Here is a 19,002-nt window from a genome sequence, read left to right on the forward strand (position 1 = left end):
CTTCTTTAGTCTCTTAATTCCTTAGTTCAGTGAATGGTGCCAGTCCTTAGCTAGATTTTAGCTGGTTTGAACGAACATTTTTGAGTCACTGTTTCAGAGCAAAGTAGCCCGTTCACTCTATTCTACTTTTTACACAAATTCTATTTCTTGAAAACCTAACAAGACTTTTTGTGTCTTTTCTACATTCTTTAGGATCCACAGACAGTTAGAACATTAACTCTCATCTCAAAAACCATTCAAACTTTGGGAAGCTGGGGGAGTCTGTCCAAAAGCAAGGTAAGTCTTTACATCTTTTGCTCTGTATTCACACTTCTAAATGTTGTTGTACCCTGTGATCCCTTCTCCCTCACTTTACTCCCTTTCAAATTAAAAACAAAGCAGAACCAAAAACATATATATGTGTAGATGGCGATAGTTGTCTTTTAGATGTTGTGTCTTAGTCACCCTTACAGAAGACAGTTTCATTTAAACTAATGTGTCTAAGATGGGAAAGAGAGTCTAGTTAACAGATGCAAAAGCCTTTTGTTTATCTTTTTGTGCCATAATCATTCAGCAGCTGTTGAGAGAAATCTTCAGCTCCAAGCCCCATAACTCTCTTGAAATATACGATTGAATCCCTTTAGGCCCTAATCCTAAATTTAAAAATACAGTCAATTATATTCTTAGTTCTCTACTTAACATATATAAATTCCATGTGTTTTTTTCTTAGTCAAGTTTCAAAGAAACATTCATGTGTGAATTTTTCAAAATGTTTCAAGAAGAAGGATATATTATGGCAGTTAAAAAGGTATGATTGTTTTACTCTGGAAATATTAACTTCTTATCATATAGCATTAGGCAAATAACATTTTATATTGTTCCTAGGAATCAATCCCCAGTTTAAAAAAAATGTTTAACCTGTCCATCAAACATGAAAAGGCTGTCTTTTAGTATATTTCTCCTCCCATACAGAACTATGGATTTTTCAGCTGTGAAAATACCTAAATGAGTTTTAGCAACAGCTACTATTGCCAGTGTCTTAGTAACACAAATTACAAATATCTAGAGTTGATATTTCTTAACAGCAGCACTGTTGACAATTTGGTTGGGCAATTCTTGACTATGAGGGACATTTTTGTCCATTGTAAAATGTACAGCAGCCCTGGCCTCTACTATTAGATGCCAGAAGCATGTTCCCAGTTTTTACAACTAAAACTGTCTCTAAACATTGCCAAAAGTCCCCTGAGGAACAAAATTGCCTCTGATTAAGAACCTCTGGTCTAGGGGGAAAGACTTAATGGTACCTGATGTATAGTAGGCACTTAATTGCCGTTGGAGAAAATATATGAATTATTGAATATCTTATAAACAATATAGGCTTGTGGTTAGTAACCTGAGGAAAGTTACTTTAATTTAAAGTGTACAGAAGTCTATAGTATATGAGGTCATAACAAAAGAGCTGCAACAAACAAAAGTTGCTATACTTAGAAGTAGAGAATGTTTTGGGAAGATTTGTAATTTCTTGAGTCTTTAGTTCTGAATCACCCCAAACAAAAAGTAGCATTGTTATAAAACCCTAAAAATTTGTAAAGAAAAGTTATTTTGAAGTACATCTAAACTTAGCTTGAAGAAATTACTGTATCTTATTTATCACAATTCTAACTTAATGAATCTAAATTAGCATGGTTAGATTTTAAAGATTGCATTCAGTTTCTGTAGCATGATTCACAGGTGACTGCCAGGAGTATATTTTGTTTGTAGTTTTTTGTGTGCTTTTAAATTTCTTACAGGGACTCGTAAATGAAAGTGATCATTTAAAAAATTAAAGCCACTTGGATTTTTTTCGTCTTGAATAATAGCGCAAGTTCAACCAAAAAAAAAAATGTTTTTCAGCAACCATTGAATGTTTTTGAGGAGAAAGTCTCTCAAAAGAATAGGCAAAGAAAAAGCTGCCCTTTTATTCTCAGGACATTGTTGAAACAGTTTGTGGGACAGTGTAGGCAGACTTTTGTTGGCAAGATTATGATGTTCTGTCTTTTGTTTTGGGGTTGTTTTTCCATTTTTTATGACCTAGGCTGTGGCAGCATCTGATTTCTTTTTCCTGATACAATCGGAATGTGTATAGTTGGTAATGTCAGTGGAGAAAGTATTTAAGGGTGCCAGGAGTTTAGTCTGTTCCTGATCTGCTCTGAGTCACCCACTCACATTCTCATGCACTATCACTGTAGTACATCTCCTGTCTCACATTTACGTAGGATATTTTGCCCTAATATATGAATTTTCTTTATTATTTACTAATCTAGATATGTGCAGTGCTAGAAAGTACAAAAGCTTATGAAACCCAATTTCTCAATTAGTGGTGTTCTCACTAGTGACATTGATCACTGCTCCAGAAGAAAATAGTTTATAATTCTGAATCCTATACAATTTCCACAAAGTTTAGGAAAAATACCCTGAATAGGTCTGTAAACAGGCTGACCATATAATTCAGTGTCCAAAACCACAAAGTTTTCAAGGGTGAAAAGGAGTACTTTGATTATGAGGGGACCAAAGTTGTAGACAAGGATGGCCCTGAGCAAATTGGGGCCTATATTTACCCTGCCTGTAGTCCATCTTAATTATTATGTTTTCTTTCACCTTATATAAGTGGATTTACCTCATATTCCTTAACAATATGACAAATAAATAATAAATTTAATAATTACCATAAATAAATAATAAATATTTATCAAATAAGAAAATTAGTGCCCGCGGGCAAATATTAAGAAATGAAATATTTAAATAACTCTTTCACGCTCCATTAGTGGATGGTTGATCTGTGAGAACTGAAGATGTAGTAGGACATTTCTTTAGTTTCCTTGGATACTTGTTCTGTGTCACCCATATATAATTCAAAAGAAACTCTGTTCTTGTTCTTTCAGTTACCAAGATTTCTTCCAGCAAACTAGAAGTAAACATTCCACTGGAAAATCCCACAAGTGGAGGTTCTGGTGGGCAATCTACAGCCAGTCTTAGGAGAAAATGACTGTGCCCACAAACTCTACTTTAGATTATTCACTTGTGCCTCAATGTCATCCTTATTGGAATGTACTTTGTTTTTGTTTTAAACCCTAAGCAGGACAACATAGAAAAGTATAAAGGAAAAAACAAGGACTAAACGAATAAATAGTTCCTTTATGGAGCAAAATAGGATTCCTCTCTAAGAACAGGAATTGTTCCTGAACTACTAATTTCTCTCTCCCATGAAGAGAAGGCCACATGTCAGGAATCTCTTGACCAGTTGAGGTAGCATATTCTTGAAGCTTACATGCTTTTCACTGGGTAGTTTGCCATTGCTAGATTTGGGTACTTCAACTTTTCTTGAGCCACCACATTCCTACATTTTCCATGGGAAGTTTCTAAATGGTTATTAGATTTTCAGGCTATTCCAAAGAACCCAGTTACACTTTAGTCATAACTGAAATACTAGCTCTCTGGGCTAAAGTCAATTATATACGATGAAAGTCAGCAAACTCTTCTGTAAAGGGCCAGTGAGTAAATACTTTAGGCTTTGATGGCTGCATAAGGGGACTGCCACATATTTTTCTTTGTTTTTACAACCCTTTAAAAATTTAAAAACTGTTCTTGTGGGCCTTACAAAAAACGGGTTGAATTTGGCCTGCTGAGCTATAGTTTGACAATTCCTGACCCACAGTATAGGTTCACAATCCTGTGTCTGAAATCTTTGGGAACGGAAGTATTTCAGAATTCAGTTTTTCAAAGTTTTGAAAGATAATAGATATGTGCTATATATTATATAATAAAATACCCCCAGTGTGCCTCACAGTAATGTTTGTGTAGCACATTAGTGAATATTCACACTAAGTAGGATAAATACAGGCTATAAGTAGCCTTTCACCAGTTCAGGTTAAGTTACTGTAAATGAGTTTACTGTAAATCAAAAGCAAACCAAAAAACTCTTTGTACTCAGAGCTTTTTAGATTTCAGAGTTGCAGTTAAGGAATTGTGGGCTGAGTTATTTCTACAGGGACATATATCCTGGGTTTTAAGTAACTTAACGTTAAACTTTTAGAATACCTGTCATATGTAAATTAGGGACTTCCTCTACAATTAAGTATGTATTTTGCTTTATTCCTTAATAATGAAGAACTTCACGATATTATCTATCAGCGACATTGATAAACTGAATTTATGATGTACCTTGTCACAAAGTTGTAATATTTGCCCCTTTCCCCATTTAGTTCTTGGATGAAATTTCATCTACTGAAACTAAAGTGTCCAGTGGTACCAGTGAGCCTGTGCACCTGAAAGAAGGGTAATTTAATGAAATTAGATTTTAAAGTCATATTTCAGTATAGACATTAAGTAAGTACAAAGAGCATGGGTCCAGGAGTGAGGAAATCTGGGCTTTATTCTGTGCTAAAACTGCCTAAGTAACATGAATCAGGTAAGTCACCCTCACTATCCTATAAACTTTATGCCAGATGGGCATGACTTCTTGTCCATACAGTGCTATAGTTGTTTTGCAAATATAATGAGATTATGGGTGGTAGAGTAGTACTGAAAAAAGTAACAGCATTATTCAGTCTTAAAGTAGTGTTTTCATTGGAAGCTAAAGGGGAAAATTACTCACTTGACCTTTTTAGTTCTGGATAGTACAGTTGTAAATATCAAATTATTTAAGGACTTTATTCCCTTAGTATGGCCAAAATAAATGCAGGAGTTATAGATGGCAAAGACATTTTCATAAACTTAATATAGTCTTTGACAGCTCTTCATGTCATTTAAAATTAAAGGATAATTCTTTGTTTTGGATTAATTATTTTAATATTTGTAGCTAAATGTTTACATCTGTTGTTTTGGCAGTGAGATGTATAAAAGAGCTCAGGGAAGAACTCGGATTGGAAAAAAGAATTTCAAGAAACGGTGGTTCTGCTTAACAAGCAGAGAGCTCACCTACCACAAGCAGCCAGGTAGTTGTGTTTATGCTCTATTGTGGGGCTTTTCCTGATTCCCACTGAAGATTTCTTTTTCTGCTGCTTAATGTGACTAGCGAACCTTTTTACTAATGTTACTGTAGTTCATGGTTTCTCACAGTGATGTACACACACTAAAAATACAATAAATATTTGACGAGTAACACCATGTAAATTACACTTTTCTCTCCCTTTGAATGTCTTGTGTTACTAAAAGTGGTGTTCCTACAGTATGCTCTGTTTTCTAAAAATCCCTAGTAAATCCCTGTTTTTGTAATCAATCTATAAGGAACAACAGTTAGATATTTTAAAACTCAGAATTTTAACTTCCAGAGTCAAATTGGTAAGAATCAGTTTCTAGTAAATGAGAGTGTTTCAGTGGTTTGCCAAAAGTTCCTACAGTCATACCATAGGCTGTGATTCCTATTCAGTTAAAAGATTCATTCTAGACTATTGCCAAGCTAACTCCAAGATGAAAATTCTAGTAATTTGCCCCCTGAAAAGGCACAAATTGGCTATCTGTTTGGGTACAGAGAGCCATCTTCCTACAGTGTGATTTGAGGGCTTCGGAGAGGCAAAGTTTGTCCCTCAGTGGACTGACATAATGCTTAAAATCTCTACCTTTTAAGTTTATTCCTTTGGGGGTAAAGCATTATCCATAGAAGGCCACTAGTTTCTGATACCTTAGCAAGAATTTAGTATCTAGATCATAGGTCACATACAGTAAAATTCCTTCTGTTCAGAGTGATCAGGATCCAAAGCTGTTCACTTAACCAGAAAGGTCAGTTAAAGCAAGAATCACTTAAAAACAAACAAAAAGATGCATTCATACCTTAAATATTTATATGTTTGTTTAGCAGTCTTATGATAGCCAAGATCTTTTCTTTGAATATGGATCTATAGATTAGATTTCCCCTCTTTCTTGTGCAAACATAACCCTAATGCATCAGTTTTCAGGTTGATTTCTCTAAACTGAAGCTAGAACTTAAATACTTGAAAAGTAGTCAAATTATAGAATCCTTTTAGAGTGTCATGATAGTCACCCTAAGTTTTTGCAGCTGTCTCACCCCCATATAAATCAACTTTATTTGTGTGGGTGTTGGTCTCCTTTTTTGAAAGGCTTTTCAGAGTGTTTGCCTGATTTTCAAATAAATATATGCCTCTTGGTAGGCGGCACTTATTTTGTCACTTTACATAATGTTTAAGTAAATTATAATTACACCATGGAAAAATGGCATAAATAGGTCTGGGAACAAACACAATGGACTTGGTAATCAAAACAGCCTAACCAATGGAAACAGAAGGGTACAAGCTTAATAGTTAGTACCCTAGCAGCCACAAGCATTCAGCATCCCATGAGCATCATTCAGTAAGTTCTACAGAGGAAATGGAGAGTCTTGGTTAATCTGACAAATCTGTTAGGTAAAGATCTGTTAAGAGAACTTCTGGTATAAATTCTGAAATGATAAAAACAAACACCAGACGTAAGATACTTTCAAGAGAATGTAGACTCAGTTAAGCTGAGTGCTTCAGTGGAGACTCTAGAAGAGTGAAAAGAAATTTTTTTGTTTCATAATTCCTGAGGATCCTTAGCCAGAATGACTACATATGTCCAAATATATTAGTAAGACATAAGAGGCCAAATGCACTATATTTTTAGGCACCTAGATAATTTATTGTGGAATATAAATATTCCAATGACTAAGGATCAATCAGCTACATACTTGCCCTTCCAGACAGCATTCTTTAAGCTAAGCATATTTTTAATGTTTTAGAAGTTACAGTTTATGTTGAATACTATATAAATGCTCTCACATATATAGCACCATTTTTAAAATAGCTGGCATAATATGCTAATTATGTTTACATCAGCAGTACACTGGAATAAAATTTAAGGTAAGTTAGTTATCCTCTGTGAATAAGTTGGCTATTTTCTCCTCATTTAAAGTATTTTCTAATCTAAACCAACATTCTAAAGTCTTCTTTGGCTTAAGACTTTAGAAATCAGATGATAGCTTTGGACCCTTTTCCTCTAGAAAAATTCATGAACAAATATAGACACAAAACCTTGCATATAATTTCAGGGAGTTCATAGTCCCAGAGTCCATGCACAGTTCTCAAGAACTTCTGTTCTATCCAGTGATCTTATGAGGATAAAATTCTCTAGAATGATTAGACTGCTCTAAGGTATAAAATAGACACATTAGAAGTTACATTATTTTCAGGCCTTAAGAAATTTAACATGTTGGAATGGCATTGGAGGAATCAGCTCTGTTATATGAAGTTTCAAGATTATTTACCAAAGCCTACAGTTTTAAGCATCCATGCTTTTTTTTTTAACTATTTTGTTGGATTTTTCCAAAATATATTACATGCTTCCCTGCCTTCTAAAAAAGAGTTCATTGAACGTAAGTTAACATTTTCTAGATGGCTTGGGGCTGTCATTGATAATATTAATTATTATATAGTACTCTGATTTAGTGATGTTTTCTGGGCTGCTTATGGGTGTGTGCAGCTGTTTACTTCCCAGCTACATGCCTTGGACTGCTGTGCTTTTTTGTGTTCCTGTGTTTGCTTTATACAGTTTTTCATTATCCCCCTCTGTGTTCAGGCTGTCACCTTAAATTTCTTGTGCTGTCAGTGAACAATAATGTAGCATCTCACTCCCACCTCTTATCCCCTACTTCCATTTTCTACTGCTAATATACTATGAGTGAAGATGTAGGTACTGTGTTTGTTAAAATTATACATAAGATTAAAAGGCCTTGATTGACGATTTCAGGACTTTCCTCTGTGAATAAAATCCATAGGCTTTGGATTCTCTCTTTGGTTGTTCAGCAAATGTTTTGCTTACTTCCTGTTTCCTTGCAGTTTTTTGCATAGCTATGACTGCTAGGTAATTAGGCTCTTATTACACTTTACGACTTTGGTGTCTGAAAGAGCGCCTCCCAAATATTCTGTAACATAGCTTTAAATCATTGAATCTTTCACTCTTTCCTCCTACTGAACACTAGTATTCTGAATCAAGTATTTCTACCACTTAGAATCAAATAATAGTTTTCCAGTTTACCGGAAAAGTAATTAATAGAATTTTCTCAATTTTAAGGGTTTTTCTCAAATAAGTTATTAAATTTTGATGCCCACTTAGTAATAGTAAGCAATTAATCTTCAATATCACTGAATTAACATGTGGCAAATGAATATCGTAGGGCATTCAGTCAGCTATCAGTCATGATTACCTTGACAGTTTCTTATGGATCTGAGTGTGATTATGATTTTATATTGATACACTATAACATGGTCATCTTCTACAAGTAAAAGTTCTCCTAGTTGTATGCTGGAATCAAATGAGTTATTGATGTTCCAGCCTCTTCCTATCTCATCCAGCCTCATCTTCTGCATTCTCCATATGTCACTTTGCCAGACTAACTCTTGAAGCTCCTTTGAGTTGTGCTCTTTTACATTCATGCTTTTGCATTTGCTCTATCTAGAAATCCCTTTCTTTCCTTCTTTACCTGTGTAATCTGTTGTCCTTTAACCCTCAGAACAAGCGTCAGCTCTTTATGGAAGTCGTTTTCATAAAGCTTCTGGCCACCTCAGTTGAGTATTCTCTTACTATGTTTCTTTAGCACATTAGTGATAACTTATGTCACACTGTGTGGTCATTAATTTTATCTATCTCTTGCCCTAGTTTTTTAAGATCCTCAGTGGTAAGGACCATGTTTTTACTACCTTCATTAAGGCATTTATTAATTTTTAATAAATTGTTTTCTTCAGAGGACACCATGTTTTCCAGATATGCTGTTATCTGAATACGTTAAGAACCACTGCTCTGGGTTTCTAAAATTTCTGCCAAGCTTACTACTAATAGGTTATTTTTTTAAATAATAAGTTATTAACAAATTCATCTCTGAAATTCCATTTGTGTTCTCCAAAGTTGATTAGATATTGTCTACTTTTAGATGACCTGTTATACACAGATACATACATACAGCCTACACAACTTCCATATGATGTCAGTGTTCTAGCTCATATAACCTGTGGACAATATAAAAGAAGTTTCCATGATGTTTTAAACATGCATCTCAATACATTTAGGTTGACTTGGTTTTTACCTGCTCATATTTTCATACACAGGGCTCTGCAGTATTTTTTTTCTTTAATAACTAAAGAACACCATTGATTTGTCTGTGCATTATATTCAACAGATATTTTATTGGGTGCCTGCTGTGTGCCAGATGTTGTTCCAAGCTCTGGAGAAAACAGTAGTGAACAAAACATACCAAAATCCTTACCCCCATGGATCTTATAGTTTAGTAGTGATTGACAGTAAACAAACAAAAGAATTCTATACTATATGGGATGATTATAAATGAGATGGACAAAAATAAAACAGGGAAGGGGAATAGAGAACTCAGGAGAGTTGCAATATTAAAAAGTCTAGTCAGGGAAGCCTTCACTGAGAAAGTGACATTTGAGCACAGACCGAGGGTGAGGGAGTGAGCTATGTGGATAAATTTGAGGTAGTAGTGACGCAGACATAGCTAACAGCAGCTGGTACAGAGGCCCTGAAACAGAAGTACACCTGGAGTATTCAAGAGACAAGAGAACGCTTTTGTGACTATAAAAAAAAAAATGAATAAGGGGATAATCACAGGAACTGAGATCAAAAAGACCATGGAGGAGCTAGATATTATAGGGCTTGTGGATCATTGAAGGAGTTTGAATAACATGGCAGGGCACTGGAGAGTGTTAAGCAAAGGAATGATATCATTTGAATTATGTTTTGATAGGATTGATCTCCCTTGCCATGTGGAGTGCTGTGTGGAGATTAGACTGAAGGGGGCAAGGAGACCAAGTAAGAAGCTACTGCACTAATTCAGGGGAGACAAGATAATGACTTGGACCTGTTAGTAGCAACGGAGGTTGTAAAAATAGATCACATCTTGGATCTATTTTAAAGATAGTATTCACAAGATTTGCTATAGGGTCGGATATCAAGAGTAAGAGCAAGTCAAGGATAACTCCAGGGATTTGGGCTTACACAAGTAGACTGATGAAGTTGCTTTTTAAAAATAGACATGGGAGTTCTGGTAATAGTAAAGAAGCTTGTACTAGACTAACTGTCTCATAGATAACAACTAAAAACTTTGGCCAGAATATATAAAACAGCTCTCTGAAGAATTTGACCCTTGGAAGATGAGAACTGTGCTGGGTGAGATTTATGTCTATTTGGCTTTCCCCCCGAGAGCCTCCCAATCTGTGCAGTATGAGGTGGTAGAATTCAAACAGAAAGTCATAGTTTGCTTTTTTTTTTTTGGCCGCACCACATGGCATGTGGGATCCTAGTTCCCCAACCAGGGATCGAACCCATGCCCCCTGCAGTGGAAGCATGGAATCCTGGACCACCAGAGAATTCCCAGAAAGCCATAGTTTATTGCCTTGAAATGGCAAAGGACAGAGTTCAAGGCTGCCAGAGAAGGCAGAAATTGAGGAGATTAAAAGGAGGAGCCTTCCAATCTGCTTTGAACTCCCCTGAAATCCTTAGCTGACTCGAACTGCTCATGCTAGGGGGAACTTCAGAGAGGCTAGTGAAAAGCAGTAACTGAAAGATTAAAAAAGATGAGAAGAGATCTCAGCTTCTTTCCTCCTCAGAGACAGAGTTTGGAATTTTAGAAGGTGGTGGTTCAGAAGTAAAGACTATGCCCTAGGATTAAGGAGATTTAAATAAACAAAGTATCATATAAACAAAGTATAAAGCCAAGCCTCAGAGTGATCAGCTAATGAGGTAACTTTTTGAGGGAGGATAACTGAATCCAGAGTCTCTACACTGTATTATTCTTAGTGTCCAGTATACAGTGAAATATTAACAAGTTTGAGAAGAAACAGGAAAATACAACACTAGTCAAGAGAAAAAGCACTTAACAGACACAGACCCCTATATGGTCTACATGTTGGAATTAGCAGATATGAACTTTAAAGCTGTTATAAATATTTCAAGGGTTTAATGGAAAAGATAGTCATCATGATTAAAAAGATGGGGAATTCCAGCAAAAGAAAAAAATAGAAACTATAAAAAGGAATCAAATGGAAATCGGAATTGAAAAGTACAACATCATAAATGAAAAGTTTATTGGATGGGCTTAACAATGGTTTGGAGATGTCAGAAGAAAGATTCAGTGGACTTGAAGACAGATTAATGAGAATTATCCACTCAACACAGAGAAAAAATATTGGGAAAAATGAACAGAACCTTCAACCTACCGAGTTGTGGGACAGTATCAGGCAGTCTAACATATGCATGATTGGTATCTTAGAAGCAGAGTAGAGAAAGAGGCAGAAAAAAATACTAGAAAAAATAATGGCCTAAAATTTCCCAGATTTGGCGAAAAACATTTTATTACAGACCTAAGATCAGTGAACACCAAGCATAGTAAATACAAAGAAAACTACACTTAGACATATAATAATCAAACCAAAGATAAAGAGAAGAATCTCAAAAGCAGAGGAACAAAAGACAGATTACATACAGGAGAACAATACAAGTGACAGCTAACTTCTTATAAAAAGCAACCAAAGCCAAAAGACAGTGGAATGATGTCTTTCAAGTGCTGAAGGAAAAAGCTCTCTACTTAGAACTCTAGTGAATATTTCCTTCAAAAATGAAAATAATCCTTTAGATAAGTTGTTAAGTAGACTTGCACTATATGAAATGCTAAAGGAAATTCTTCAGGCTGAAGTGACGTAACACCAGATGGAAACTTAGATCTACAGGAAGGAATGAAGAGCACTGAAAATGGTAAATATGTACATAAATGTAATAATGTCTGTCTTAATTTTTTAAAAACATCTGTTTAATGCAGAATTTATAACATTGAATTACAGCGTTTATAACAAATTTAGATGTAGAATATATGACAGTAGTAGCACAAAGGAAGGGGATGGAGTAAATTATTGCAAGGGTCCTCTATTTTATGTGGAGTGACACAAGAATAATTTTAAGTAGATTGTAATGAGTTAAGGCTGTATAAATCTCTAGAAGAAAACTTTAAAGAAAAAAGTATAATCCATCTCTCCCCTGCACAAAAAATAAATTTGGCAGGAGGGGAAGAACAGAGGAGCAAAAATCGGATGGGACAAATAGAAAACAAATAGCCAAATGATAGGTTAAGCCCAAGTATAAAAAGTAATTAGAATAAATGTAACATCATATCTAAGATCTGGAGCAAAGGAAGGATTATGCACTTTAATCAGTTCTCTTCAGCATTGTATTGGAGGTTGTAAACAATGTAGTAAGACCCCTCCCCCCCAAAGAAGAAAAGGACATATGGAGTTACATAAAAATTCCTAAGGAATCTTCACAACAACTGTTTGAACTGATAAGTGAATTTAGCAAGATCTTGGGATACATGATTTGTATATACAGATCAGTTGTATTTGTATAAACTGGCATCAAAATGTTAGAAGATGGGGCTTCCCTGGTGGCACAGTGGTTGAGAGTCCGCCTGCCGATGCAGGGGACACGGGTTCGTGCCCCGGTCCGGGAAGATCCCACATGCCGTGGAGCGGCTGGGCCCATGAGCCATGGCCTCTGAGCCTGCGCATCCGGAGCCTGTGCTCCGCAACGAGAGAGGCCACAACAGTGAGAGGCCCGCAAAACGCAAAAAAAAAAAAAAAAAAAAAAAAAGAAAGAAGATGAAATTTAAAAAATAATACCATTTATAGTAGCAGCCCCCCCTTCAAAAACACCCACCTAAAATACTTAGGATCATTTTTTAAAAAATAAGTATAAGACTTTAAAGAAAATTATAAAACATTGCTGAGATAAAATAAAGGAGATGCAAATAAACGGAGACATACATCATGTTTGTGGATTTTAAGGTTCAATATTTTTCAAGAAGTCACTTCGCAAATTCATCTTGATTTTAACACAATCCCACTCCAAATCCCAAGATTTTTTGGGTAAAAATTGACAAGTTGATTCTAAAATTGATGTCAATGGGAAAACAAAGGACTTAACGTGGCTGAGCCAATGTTGAAAAAGTAGAACAAAGTTGGAGGACTAAGACTAAGACTACTAATTACTAAGTAATTCAAGTCTGAAATTTTGTCATAAGAGCTAGAGAGATCAGTGAACAGACAAGAGTCCAGAAAGACACACACACATATATATGGTCAATTCAGTTTTGACAAAAGTGTCAAGACAGTTCAGTTGGGAAAGGAAAGTCTTTTCAACAGATGGTGCTGGAACAGCTGGATAAACGAGAAAATGAACTTCACCTTACCTCATACTGCACAAAAAATTTAATTCAAGGTAAGAGGATCATAGGCCTCAGTGAAAATATCTTTGCAACTGTAGAGTATGCAGGGATTTCTTAGGATATCAAATGCACTAAACATCTTTTTAAGATAAACCGAACTTCATTAAAGTAAGACTTTCCCACTCTTTATATCATCACTCCTTTTTCTTTCTTTTTTGTTATGATAATGGGCATAAAATGTGTTGCTTGGCAGTTGAAATTTTTCAAGAGGTTGTTGGGATTTGAGTTTCTTTAAACCATAAGCTAATGTTTTTCACCAAATTTGGGAAATTTTTTACTTCAAATATTTTTTTTCTGTCCATTTTCTCTCCTTCTTAGGACTCCAAATATACTTATTCAGGCATGCTTGATATTGTCTCCCAGGTCTCTCTGAGACTCAGTTTATTTGTCTTCTTTCCCTTTTATCTTTGTTCTTTAGATTGGATAGTTTCTATTTACGTTCATTGATTTGTTTACCATCTCAAATCTTCTCTTCAGCTCATGTAGTGAATTTGTCATTCCATTTATTGTGCTTTTCAGCTCTAAAATTTCTGTTTGATTCTTTTTATAGTTTCACTTTTCCTGTTTAGAGTCCATATTTGTTCAGTCATTATTAGCATATTTTCCTTGAATTATTTGAACATATTTATAATAGTGGATTTGCTCACTAATAGAATAAATTCAACGTCTGAGTCCACTCAGAGTCAGTTTCAGTTGGCTGCTTTCTTTCCCAAGTGTGGGTCACACTTTTCCTGTTTCTTTCCACATCTCATTTTTTAGTTAAAAACTGGGCTTTGTAGGTAATACATTATAGTGTGTCTGGATTCTGTTTGTTCTTCTGAAGAACTCAGACTGTAACGTCTGTTCCGTGTGTGTGTCTGTCGGTCTCTTTTTATCTTTCTCTCTGTCAGTGTATAGCTGCTGCTGTCTTTGCTCAGATTTTTTTTGTCCCTAATCCTACCTCCCTCCCTAGGGCTCTCACCTGAGCTTGCTTAGTTCAGTGGTCAGCCAGCGATTTGAGCATAGTGCTCAAATACCTGAAGCCAGTAAGTCTTCCACCCTTCATCACCTGAGCTGTTTGTGAATCGGAACACATTCAAAGGCACAGCAAATTCACATGTCTCCCCAGCCTTTCCACTTTTGCCAGACTCTCTGGGATGGCACATACATGCATCTTTAGCAGTTAGCCAAGGATGTGGCAGGTTTATTATCTCAGCCTTTCTATAGCTCTCGTTTCCAAAATCTCACCCTTAAACTGAATTTGTAACCTCCAGCCAGTAAAGCTGTGAGTTTTCACTGATCTGGACAATTTGGAAACACCCTCAGGGAGGAAGACTGTAAACTGCACAGTTCTTATCCTATGCGGTAGCAGTTGTTCGTTGAGTAAACACGTCTCAGATTTTTACTTGCCTTTGGTTATTTTCCAGTGCTCTGAAGTGGTTGTTTTTAATAATTTGCCCAGTTTTATACTTACTTTCTAAGGAATGGAATTACTCAGCTTCCTTACACTACTATCAAAAGATAGATTCACAGTTATTTTGTTTCATCTGTGTTCCTTGGGACCGATATATAGCTGGAATTCTGTTTTTCTTGGGGTGGTAATGGTTTTTTAATGGAGATATAATTCGCATAACCATAAAATTCACCCACTTAAAGTGTACAATCCATTTTTAGTATATTCACAAAGTTGTGCAATCACCACTAGTAGCAGAACATTTTAATCCCCCCAAAAAAGAAAACCTATACCCATTAACAGTCAGTGCTCACTCCTCCCTTCTCCCAGCCCCTGGCAAACACAAATCTGCTTTCTGTCTCTATGGATTTGCCTGTTCTGGACATTTCATGTAAATGGACTTAAACAATGTGTATATAACCTTGTAAGACTGGGTTCTTTCACTTCGCATAATGTTTTCAAAGTTCATCTATGATATGGCGTGAATCAGTACTTTATTCCTTTTATGGCTGAATAATATTTTGTTGTTTGGATATATTCCGAATTTTGTTTATCAGTTCATCAGTTGATGTACATTTAGATTGTATCCATTTTTTTTTACTATTATGAATAAATGCTGCTGTGAACATTCACATATATGTTTTTGTGTGGACATATGTCTTCAGTTCTCTTGGCTATGTACTTAGGAGTGGAATCAGTGAGTCATATGGTAACTAACTTCATGGTTAACTTTTTGAGGAGGTAATGATGATTTGAACCTAAACTGGATTTTAGTTATTTAATAAGGAAATATAATACACTCACATTTATTGTGATTACTGTAATTGCTACTTTGTTTTATGTTTTTGTTTATTAGGCTTTTCTGTTTATTGAGGGTTTTTCTCCTGCCTTTTTAATTGGAATAATCAGTCCCACTCATGTTCATTCTGTCCTACCTACTGAGAGAATTTGGGCATCCTATTTCTACCTTTAAATTGTTAATAGACAGGTTTAAACTTACATGTTTACCTTGTTGTCTGCAGTTAATCACAGTCTCTGTTCAAGCTGAGAAAGAACATGAGCATGCTTTCAATTTATTTTTCCCTAATAGCGTCTACCTAATGAAGTCGTCTGAAATTTTAGTACTAGGTTCTCTTCTTTTTTTTTTTTAACATGTTTATTGGAGTATAATTGCTTTACAATGGTGTGTTAGTTTCTGCTGTATAACAAAGTGAATCAGTTATACGTATACATATATCCCCATATCTCCTCCCTTTTGCGTCTCCCTGCCACCCTCCCTATCCCACCCCTCTAGGTGGTCACAAAGCACCAAGATGATCTCCCTGTGCTGTGTGGCTGCTTCCCACTATTTAACATTTGGTAGTGTATATATGTCAGTGCCACTCTCTCACTTCGTCCCAGCTTACCCTTCCCCCTTCCTGTGTCCCCAAGTCCATTCTCTATGTCTGTCTTTATTCCTATCCTGCCTCTAGGTTCTTCAGAACCTTTTTTTTTTTTTTAGATTCCATATAGATGTGTTAGCATACAGTATTTGTTTTTCTCTTTCTGACTCACTGCACTGTAGGGTTCAACCACCTCTCTACAAATAACTCAATTTCGTTTCTTTTTCTTCTTTATCCATTCATCTGTCGATGGACACTTAGGTTGCTTCCACGTCCTGGCTATTGTAAATAGAGCTGCAGTGAACATTGTGGTACATGACTGTTTTCGAATTATGGTTTTCTCAGGGTATATGCCCAGTAGTGGGATTGCTGGGTCGTATGGTAGTTCTATTTTTAGTTTTTTAAGGAACCTCCATACTGTTCTCCATAGTGCTGTATCAGTTTACATTCCCACCAACAGTGCAAGAGGGTTCCCTTTTCTCCACACCCTCTCCAGCATTTATTGTTTGTAGATTTTTTGATGATGGCCATTCTGACCGGTGTGAGGTGACAACCCTCAGAATGGGAGAAAATATTTGCAAACGAAGCAACTGACACAGGATTAATCTCCAGAATATACAAGCAGCTCATGCAGCTCAACATCAAAAAACAAACAACCCAATCCAAAAATGGGCAGAAGACCTAAATAGACATTTCTCCAGAGAAGATATACAGATTGCCAACAAACACATGAAAGGATGCTCAACATCACTAATCATTAGAGGTTCTCTTGTTTCTTTTACCTTTTTATGTTTTGATTTTTCTAACCATGCTTATCAATTTTTCTGATTTCTTTGCCCAGCACTATTTTTTATATAATGTACTTGTCTTTTTCCTGAATTCTTACTTATTTTGCAAGAGTATGTCCTCAAGGAATTATCTCAGATAGGCATTAGGGCTGATAAATTTTCTGAGTCCTTGCAATAAAAAAAAAAGTCTGTTTTACCCTTACACTTGAGTAAGTTAGATCGGATTTAAAATCATTTCCCACAGAACTTTTAAGATACTTCTCCATGGTTTGCTAGTTTCCTTTGTTGCTAGTGAGAATTTTGATGTCATTCTGATTCTTAGCCTTGATTCTTCTCCCTAGAAACTCTTAGGACTTTTCTTTAATCTTCAGGCTCTAATATTTTACTGCCCAGTGTCTAAGTATTACCTTTCTTCCATCCCGCTCAGCTTGATGGATCCTTTCAATCTGAAGATTTATACCTTTATCTCTGGGACATTTTCATTGGTAATTTTACTCCGAACACTTTCTAGTTTGTTTCTGGAATGCTTATTAGACAGATATCAAAACTTCTAAATTCATCCATCATGGCTCTTAACATTTTTACTTTCTGTTTCTTTGTCCTTTTGTACTTTAGAAAGTCCTCAGTAAAATCTTCCATTTTACTAATTCACCTTGCAATTCATTTCAATTAACATTATCAACTGAAATTAACTCTAATAACATCATATGTGCCTGGAGCACTTTCTCTACATATGCTGTATTGTCCAGAAATGAACAAATACAGCAATTCTAGGATGTGGGCATGCTTTTGTGTATTCAACAAATCTAAAGATAGAAACTTCCTGCAAAATTTTTAAATTCTCTGGAATCTCTGTGGTGCCCCATGTAGATTAGTACCGAAAGGCATGTCTCCTTTCTCCCTCATTTATTATACCTCTGATTTCCTCAGATGTTATTCTCTTTGTTGTATGTGTGCCTCCTCCAGAGTGCTGATTTTCCTCATCTGTTTGGTGATTTTTTTGGCGATTTGCTCATCTTTGTGTTACAGTCCATTCACCTGCTTGAGTGTTCAGTAGCTTACAGCCAGTGATTTCGAGGGAGGGACAGGACGAGCTGCTGAGGGGCAAGGGTGCTCGTGCTTGTCTTCTGGCGTGAATGCTTTCAACAGCCTGTGGCAGCCCTGCTTTACAGCCCAGTACGCATCCTTACTGCTTTAGCCTGGGGCTGTGCCTCTGTTGACTGCTGCTTAGCACAAGGTGGCAGGGCGAGGGGGGGCGGTGAGGACCTAATTGACCCAGCTGTTCCAGATGCAGCGTACCAATCAGTGATATGACTGTCATCACACATGTCTGAGCGTGTTCCCCCTCGCCCCGCCAACTGTCTATGTCCATTGACTCTGGCTTGAAGCTTTTCTAAACCAGCCCTCCTTTTACAGATGTCTTTTCCTACGTGTGGTTTGGGCTGTGGCTTCTTCCAGTTTACTCCCTTCCCATCTCCCCACACCTCCTCATAAATTTGATCTTGTAGCTAGCTCCCAGGAGACTGCTGATAGTCTTTTCTTATTTTCCCATGTATATGTAATTTGTATTTGTTGAATTTAAATGTCGTTTCCGCAGAAAAGTTTTCCCTACCTGCCCAATTTAAAGTAACTTCCCAACTACTTTCTATCATATCGCCTTGGGTTGTTGTCATTATAGCATTCATCTCTACCTAATATTTGTCTTTCGTCAGTCTTTCCAGACCTAAATGCAAACTTCATTAGGGGCCTTATGCGTTCTGTTTATGCCTGTATCCCAAGTGGTTACAGGACAGTGTCTGGTATATAGTAAACATTCAGTGTATGATAGTTGAATTAAGTGACTTTATCTTTAAAAATTGTATATCACATCTTCTTGAATTACACGAATTTTAGACTTTACATCAGGAACCAGGCTTAGCAAATACTCTGTTAACCTCTCTGTTCAAGAAAGAAAACCTTTATTAATCAAATTAGTGTCTTTGACCAAAAAGCTGTACATTAATCCATGGAAAATATAAAGGTCTTAGCCTCCAGCACTTCAACCCACATGTCATTAAAGCAAAGTTTGGTGGAAGAGGAAGCAAAGCTTTGATTCTCTAAGAAAAACATTACAAAATGACCAGA

The 19,002-nt window shown here is 36.2% G+C and overlaps 1 protein-coding gene across 3 annotated transcripts in view; it reads left to right on the forward strand.

The window, feature by feature from the left end:
* RASA2 (RAS p21 protein activator 2) overlaps positions 1 to 19,002 on the forward strand; it is a 116,922-nt gene that overhangs the window by 89,728 nt on the left and 8,192 nt on the right. For 2 of the 3 annotated variants that reach the window (XM_027091750.1, XM_027091753.1), the window contains 4 exons: positions 193 to 276; positions 710 to 787; positions 4,221 to 4,294; positions 4,846 to 4,955. In XM_027091750.1, the coding sequence (XP_026947551.1) occupies positions 193 to 276; positions 710 to 787; positions 4,221 to 4,294; positions 4,846 to 4,955 (346 nt within the window). The remainder of the gene's footprint in view (positions 1 to 192; positions 277 to 709; positions 788 to 4,220; positions 4,295 to 4,845; positions 4,956 to 19,002) is intronic. The other variant, XM_027091751.1, reaches the window with a different exon arrangement.

The sequence above is a fragment of the Aethalodelphis obliquidens genome, unplaced genomic scaffold (genome assembly GCF_003676395.1).
Source record: "Aethalodelphis obliquidens isolate GAN/ISIS:26980383/991018 unplaced genomic scaffold, ASM367639v1 scaffold72, whole genome shotgun sequence".
NCBI classification, from domain to species: domain Eukaryota; kingdom Metazoa; phylum Chordata; class Mammalia; order Artiodactyla; family Delphinidae; genus Aethalodelphis; species Aethalodelphis obliquidens.